Here is an 8381-nt window from a genome sequence, read left to right as displayed (position 1 = left end):
CTGTATTTTAAGGGTAGAACTAAGGAATTTCTTTGTGATGATGGGATGGTTCTATATGTTGATTGTGGTGGTGGTTATGTAAATCTATGTGATAAAATTTCATAGTTATACACCAAAATGTAAATAAATGAGTGCAACAACTTGTGAAACCTGAAAGGTCTGTGGTTTAGTTACTGATATTGCACCAAATGTCAATTTCTTGGTTTTGATCATTTACTATGGTTGTGTAAGATAGCATTATTGGGCGTTGCTAGATGAAGGATACACCTGAATTCTGTGTATCATGTTTGGAATTTTAGGGGAGTCTACAAAGTTTTTGGTTTTTTTTTTAAGTGGACAAGGATATGCTATAACGGAGGACGAAGGAAAGCAGTCAATCTAGACATTTTTATTAAGTTCCATTAAAAAAATAGTAAAACATTTGAAAAACTCACAAAGTTTATAAAACACACTCATACTCATAATTTTCTTATTCTGTGACAGCTAGTGCTACATGTTGAAATGTTACATTAACATCAACCCACAAGAGTGCAAAAGTTTACTTCCACAGTATTTAACAAATGTGCATCTGAAGAGAATATATATATATACACCTTGTATAAAAGATTGCAAGTTATTTAAAAAAAACAAAACTTTTCCCCCCTTAAATTCAATAAGGGTTGTTTAGCTAATTTAGTCAGGGTCATGATAACTTTATGTTCTTTTAGGTGGTACTGGGTAGATGCAAAATGCTAGGAAAACACTTTTCAAAATGTACAGTATAAAAGGGCAACTCCGATTCATAGCTGGATAGCATCTGCTTATCTAAATTTCTTGAAATAACTGATCTCAGGATTTTTTTTTAAAGATCCAGTGATGCTTAACAACTCTATCTGAACAAAGAACACTTAGGCCTCCTACCAGTTAGCCATCTCAGTCAGGCCACTTGTTCAGCTCTTTGCCATAAGCTGCTATCAACAGAGTGATCCCTAGAGTGATTAGGAATTCCAAAACTGTCAAAAGGCTCTGACTTCCGTAAGTATCTTCAGATGTCCCATCCTCTTATCAGGAGGGTGGGGAGTTAAAAGTTTAAAATAATTTTGGCAACTGCCTAAGACGCTTTACATCTAAGAAGGTGCCTACTGAATTCATACTATTCATTTGCTTTAAGGTTTCAGAAGGTTTCAAACTTTCAGGAAAAATTGGAGTGTCCCTTACATTTTCTTTCTCAGGATGCTGGGTAAATTCTGCTTTTCCAATTCGGAGATTCATTGCAGGGCTTGGTTTAAGGTTCTTTAATAAGAAAGTGGGGTTTTCATTCAACTGCTGTGTTGCTTTTGGCTGAACAGCTTCATTTGTGATGTTTCTCAATACTGGCGTACCTGTGTGGGTGCCCATGGAGTCACAGTTAGAGCAATCAGTTATCTCACCAGCATTCCTGGAAGGCTCTTTCTGACAATCAAGTTGTTCAGCTATGTATGTGAGGTTTTGACTCACTAAATGTTCACTCTTGCCATCTGTATTGTTTGGAGGCTCCTCTTCATCTTCACTATTGTCGCTGCTTTGTATGAGTCCGTATCTCTTCATGTATTTTTTGGTTGCAAATGACATGTTGTTTGGTGAAATTAAACTAAGCCCCACTGTGCTTCTGTCTGTATTAATATGTAGAAGGCTAAAAGGTGAATCACCATTATTTTGGCTTGATCGTGTGAGAGACAGTTGTGACAGCTGATTTTCATTTAAATATTTCAGAGCTATAGCATTTGCTTCCATGCTCAAGTCCACACCACTGGGGCTTAAGCCACTCATGCCAACATTAGCAAATGACATGTAGTTTAATCCAGAGATCACTGCTTCAGGGCTGATGCATGCCAACACACTGAAAGACAGAACAGGGCAGGCCATCATTTATCTTATTCCGAGTACTAAACAGTATTATTGTAAATATGTTTCACTTTATGAAAGTAACAAAAGGTCTTCAGCTTTAAGCTGGATGGTGCTTTTTTATCTGAGTGCTCGACATCTAAGTCTTGATGATACAGATACATTCAAGGGATAAATACAATAATCTAGAAGGTAATCTATGATTCAAAGACTAAAAGTGGAACACAAATTAATTTTCCTAAATTAACATGTTACGGTTTTAAGACCATATATAAGACCTTACAATGTAAAGCTTTTTAATATTGGTAAAGTAAAACAAAAATAAAATCAAACAGAAAACACAATTGACAATGTAACATTACAAGATTTGATGTAGCTCAGAATATTACATTTTCATAGAAGAGATTCCATTTGTAATGAATGAAAAATATTAACCAGTCTCTGGATATGAAGGTGTATGCACGCGTGCGTGCATGCGTGTATGTGTGTACACGCTAATTTTCTTTCGTTAGATATAATCCTCACTCTCTTTGGTTGGTGTTATTTTATTAACAGTAATTAACTGACTTGCCTTTTCCTTCATATCATTTATACTATAATAGCTGCTAGTTTTTTATTGGTGCCTTATGTGCCAGGCACTCTGCTAAACATTTAGTGCCTCATTTAGTCCTCTGGGAGGTTAATCATGTATTTCAACCTTATTCACCATTACAACAATTCACATTCCCCTTCCTCAACTTCTCTGTTTTCTCCTGGGCCCTTATGGCTATCTATATATTTAACTCACATTTTTTGTTTATTGTCTAGCTCCCTCATGAAACCCCATGAGGACAAGGGATTTCTGTTTCTCCTGCCATTGCAGCATCTGTGGTGCCTGGCACAAGGCAGGCATTCAATAAATATTTACTGAATGAGTAAATAGGTATTATTATTATCATCTTTATTTTACAGTTGAGAAAACTAAGCAATAGAGACTTTAACAAATTTCCCTAAGTTGAACAGTTAGTAACTGGCAAGCTGAGACCAGGTCTGCCTTATTCTCTTGGCCTCTATGACCACTGGTTCACTGTACTGTATTCAGCAACTTGTATTTTGCTATCAGAGTTTTTCTATTCCCTTGAGTCTTCTGTGCACTATTATATGTTATTATATACTATATTATTATCATACCCTAGTCAGTGAATACACTATGACTTTCCATAGCACCCAACGAAGCAGTTCGGCTGTTTTACATAAGTCAGAGACTGCCTGCATCTCTCCTTTTGTTGTTGTTTCGTTCCTCAGTCACGTCTGACTCTGTGACCCCAAGGACTGTGCCCCACCAGGCTCCTCTGTCCATGCATGGGATTTCCCAGGCAAGCACAATGGAGCGGATTGCCATTTCCTTCTCCAGGGGAATCTTCCTGACCCAGGGATTGAACCTGCATTTCCCACCTTGGAAGCATGGAGTATTAACCACTGGACAGCTAGGGAAGTCTGGAGACTGTCTTACTAAGATGGAAGAGGTACTACCAATCTATCTAGACATGTTCTTTTATGATACATTCATAGCATTAATATGAATATAAAGTCTTTTTTCTACTTTCTTTGCCCATTTCCTTTAAATTATAAGCTATTTGCAATATTAAATCAGATTTGTACATATTAAAAATATCTAAGTATAATATCTATAGATATCATTAATGTAAATACATGAAAAGGCAAATAAAAAGTTCTAATTCAGGCTTCCCTGCTGGCTCAGTGGTAAAGAACCTGCCTGCCAAGTCTGCAGGAGACACAGATTCAGTCCCTGGTCCAGGAAGACCCCACATGCCGTGGAGTAACTAAGTCTCTGTGCCGTAACTACTGAGCCTGGGAGCCGCGGTACTGAGCCCACGTGTCACAGCTGCTGAAGCCTGTGCGCCTACAGTCTGTGCTCCACAACAAAGGAAGCCACTGCAATAAGCCCGCACACCACACTAGAGAGCAGCCCCCGCCTGACACAGCTGAAGGAAAGCCTGAGCAGCAGGGAAGGCCCAGTGCCGCCAAAAATAAACACATCAAATTAAAACAAATTTCTAATTCAAAATGTTAATTATTGAGAGATTTCTCTGGTGGTCCAGCAGTTGGGCCTCCACACTTTCACTGTGGGGGGAATGGTTTGATCCGTGGTTGGGGAACTAGTCTCGCATGCTGCATGGCACGGCCAAAAAAAAAAAAAAGTTAAATACTGAGAAATAGTAGATCTAATTTGAATGAAATCTTTTTTAAAAAATCATTTTCAAACTCAAGTATAGTTAATTTACAATGTTGTGCTAGTTTCAGGTGTACAGCAAAGTGATTCAGTTTTTACATATTTATATTCTTTTTCAGATTCTTTTCTATTATAGGTTATCACAAGATACTGAATATAGTTCCCTGTGCTGTACAGTAGATCCTTGTTGTTTATCTGCTTTATATATAGTAATGTGTATACATCAATGCCAAACTCCTAAATTCCAATCTCCTTCCCCCATCCCCTTTGGTAATCATAAGTTTATTTCCTATGTCTGTGAGTCTGTTACACAAATAAGTTCCTTTCTCCTATTTTTTTAGATCCCACATATAAATGATACCATATGATGCCCGTCTTCCTCTGTCTGACCTTCCTTAATATGATAATCCCTTGGTCCATCCATGCTGCTACAAATGGCGGTATTTCACTCTTTTTTTAAAAAAACATTTATTTGGCTGTCAGGTTTTAGTTGCAGCCTGTGGGGTCTTCACTGTGTCACGCAGGACCTTTTGGGGTGACGCACAGACTTTATTTGCAGCATGAGAGCTCAGTAGTTGCGGCATAAGAGCTTAGTTGCCCCACGTGGAATGTGGGATCTTAGTTCCGCAATCAGGGATCGAACCTGTGCCCCCTGCATTGCAAGGCACATTCTTAACCATTGGACCGCCAGGGAAGTTTCTTCATTGCTTTTTTATGGCTGAGTAATAACAGATCTTCTTTTATAGAATGGTTAAAAGATCTATATAAATCCATGAAAACAATTGATATCAGTTTACAAGTTTCTTCAAGCTTCACTAACACAGCCAGCTAGTTTCAATTTGGGGGCTGGAGGAAACACCTTGACTTTGAAAACAAATCAATAATATGTGGAACCAACGCATAGAAATGCTAGGGTAATTAAGACGAAAAGCAAAAGTAAGACACTCCACTGATAAGTCCTAAAAGCCCTGATCACAGATATACTATATTAAGAATCTCAATAGATGTGCAGTTACAAAAGGATAAAGTCCATTTATGTTTGAGTATGAGAGTCACATGCCAACAATTAAGGGAATTATTCCAACTTACTTAAGGATGAAAACCAACCCTGACTTATTGTCCTATCTGAATCCCGATTAGTTATCTCCTACTTACCCTGTGTAGGGTATTCCACTAGAGAACACATATGGTTTCCAAGTAGAGAGCAAAGAAGTAACTACAGAGACTGCTTAAGATCTATTTTGAATTCAAAACGTCACTCCGGTTGGGAATATGCCCATAGAGGCTGCTGCTGGTCCTCCATCTTCCCTACAGTTTCTAGGTGGGTCTGGGACCCTCTTTTGTTTCCCTGCTTTTGGACCTTCTTAATCTGCAGTGTTCTGGATCTGGAAAGCGGAAAGGAAATCTTGCTTCCCCTGTCTCAGCTACTCTTGTGGCTGGAGGGTAATGCTCCTGGGGTCCAGAACTGGAACGTGAAGTAAGTTTTCACATAGGTACAATGACAAAGGCTAGCTGGTTTACGGAATCAGAAAAACAATGGGCATACAAGGATTCTAAGATTACTTTCCTGGAATACTAAACTACAAATTATACACGATTTCATAGGAAAAATCTATTGAACAACTGCCTTTTGAACTTTTCGCACATCAGCTATAGTACACCAATATGTGTTAAAAGATAACACAAGAAAAAAAAAAAAGAAAAGATAACACAAGGCCGTAAATGCTGACAATAAGTATTACAGAGGTATTAAGAGTAAAGCATTCATTGTAAACTTCAGTGATGACCCCAGTAGGTGGATTTCATTCCTTTGGCAATCCACGAAGGCCCACCAAGTGTGACAGAGGCCATGAGGATTCACAGATAGATAAAAACCTCACCATCTCGCTGGAAAGGCGATCACAAGAACAGGCTGTATAATCTATTAGAAACTAGGTATTCTGAGATACAAACCATCAATAATCTGGTGAGAGGTCCTGGATACATTGACAAAGAAGGTGACATCTGAGTTCCACTTTAGTTTTTATTTTTTTTTGAGTTCCACTTTAAAGGATAAGGAGGACTGTGGCAAGCAGTAAGATGAAAAAGAACATCCCAGGTGAAAGTAATAGCAAGGAATTTTGCAGATGCTAAAGGTGGGTAAACTGGAATGTGGTAGGAGATTACACTAAAAAACTAAGCTCAAGACAGACCGTGAAACAGGAATTAATTAGGCGGGTTTTAGACAGTCTTACACCTGGAGTCTCCTCTCAGCCCAAGACTATCGACAATAAAAATATATGACGTATGTGTTAGAGACATAGTTTCAGTGCAGTTTATTTTTAATCACAATAATATATAGAACCCACTTATAATCAATAAAATATAAATTAAAGATAATTTAACAATTATTGGTCTAAATTAGCACAAATCTTTAAAAATCATCAATTTTAATACAGGATAATTATAAAACAGTATGAAAATATGCTAGGTACCTCTCCTATCAGAGTATGTTATAATTGACTATTTACCTATGCATCTTCTCTACTGAACTTTAAGGTCTATGAGGGGAAAGACAGTTTTCCTAGGTTATCTTATATACTATGATATTTCTTATAGCTGGCTCACAGTACAAGCTATATATATATTTATATATATATATACACACACATATATATACACATATATATATATATTTACTGAAGTAAAATGAGTAAAATATAAAATATATTTACTAAAGTAAAATGAGTGAAAGTACTGCTGAACTGCTGCTGCTACTAAGTCGCTTCAGTCGTGTCCGACTCTGTGCGACCCCACAGACGGCAGCCCACCAGGCTCCCCCGTCCCTGGGATTCTCCAGGCAAGAACACTGGAGTGGGTTGCCATTTCCTTCTCCAATGCAGGAAAGTGAAAAGTGAAAGGGAAGTCGCTCAGTCGTGTCCAACTCTTAGCAACCCCATGGACTGCAGCCCACCAGGCTCCTCCATCCATGGGATTTTCCAGGCAAGAGTACTGGAGTGGGGTGCCATTGCCTTCTCCAATTGCTGAACTACTAATACATATATAGCTGATAGGACTGTAAATCTTACTCTTTCAGAATGCAGTATAGTGACAGCCTTAAAATTTTCCTACTATTTGGCTTAATCTTTCCATTTCTGAGATTCTATTCTGAAAAAATAATACTAAACCTAAAAAATGCAATCTTTACAAAAAGATGTTTATCATAGCAATATTTAATACAGTAAGACACTGAAAACACTTTGACTCAGTTCTGACAAGAGGGAAAGGGTGAAGTAAACAAATACTATGTTCCACTTACTGGTTTATTAAATCCCCATTAAAGATGATGCTTAGAAAACATTATAACAACTTTGAAAACATGCTTATTTTCCAATATAAGACCAATTTTTTTGGGGGGGTGGTATATACAGTATGGTCAAAACACAAAGCAGTAAAATGTACATACTGTAAGATCCTACCAAAGACTTAAACAAGCAGTAAGCATAGAGCAAAACAGTAAAAAAACAAAAACAAAACTATGGACTTTGGAGTTAGAAGAGGAGGTTTAAAATTACAGGTGTTGGGCGTTGAATAAATTGGTGCTTAATTTTTTCATTGATGTCTGTGTGTATGTGTGTTAGTTGGTCAGTCGTGTCCGACTCTTTGCGACCCCATGGGCTGTAGCCCACCAGGCTCCTCTCTCCATGGAATTCTCCAGCCAAGAATACTGGAGTGAGTTGCCATTGCCTACTCCTGATCGAGGAATCCAATTCGGGTCTCCCACATTGCAGGCAGATTCTTTACCATCTGAGCCACCAGGGAAGGCCCTCTTCATTCATAAAACATGTATAATAAGAGTATCTATCATATAGATTATTGCAAGGATCAACTGAAATAATGCTGCATAAACCTTTAGCACAGTTCCTCACACTTTATGTGCACTCAATAAATGACTGCTGTTAAAATAATTTTAGAAAAATAAAAAGAAATACAAGAACAAATTCTTTAATAATAAATTACGTTGGTTGGTATGAATATGTTTTTTTGTTTGTTTTTTTTTTAGCCTCGAGGCTTGTGGGATCTTAGTTCCGCCATCAGGGAAGGAACCCAGGCCCTCAGCAGTGAAAGCAGAGTCCTAACCACTGGACTGCCAAGGACTTTCTCTGAATATGGTTTGTTTATTTGTTTTGGTCTACTTTTCTAAATTTTCTAAGGTGTCCAAAATAAACTTACATTACTTTGGTAATGGAAACAAAACAAATATCAAACTCTATTCCCGAAGCTCTATAATATTTTACCCAATTTA

The 8381-nt window shown here is 37.7% G+C and overlaps 1 protein-coding gene across 2 annotated transcripts in view; it reads right to left on the bottom strand.

Annotated features, from left to right (window-relative positions):
• Nucleotides 1-368: 368 nt before the first annotated feature.
• STIL (STIL, centriolar assembly protein) overlaps nt 369-8381 on the bottom strand; it is a 54049-nt gene continuing 46036 nt past the window's right edge. The window contains exon 17 of one of the 2 annotated variants that reach the window (XM_027537334.1): nt 369-1858. In XM_027537334.1, coding sequence (XP_027393135.1) covers nt 1069-1858 — 790 coding nt within the window. In that variant the 3' untranslated portion in view covers nt 369-1068. The remainder of the gene's footprint in view (nt 1859-8381) is intronic. The other variant, XM_027537335.1, reaches the window with a different exon arrangement.

This window comes from Bos indicus x Bos taurus, chromosome 3 (assembly GCF_003369695.1).
Source record: "Bos indicus x Bos taurus breed Angus x Brahman F1 hybrid chromosome 3, Bos_hybrid_MaternalHap_v2.0, whole genome shotgun sequence".
Classification (NCBI taxonomy): Eukaryota; Metazoa; Chordata; class Mammalia; order Artiodactyla; family Bovidae; genus Bos; species Bos indicus x Bos taurus.
This window is presented reverse-complemented; position numbering and strand designations above follow the sequence as displayed.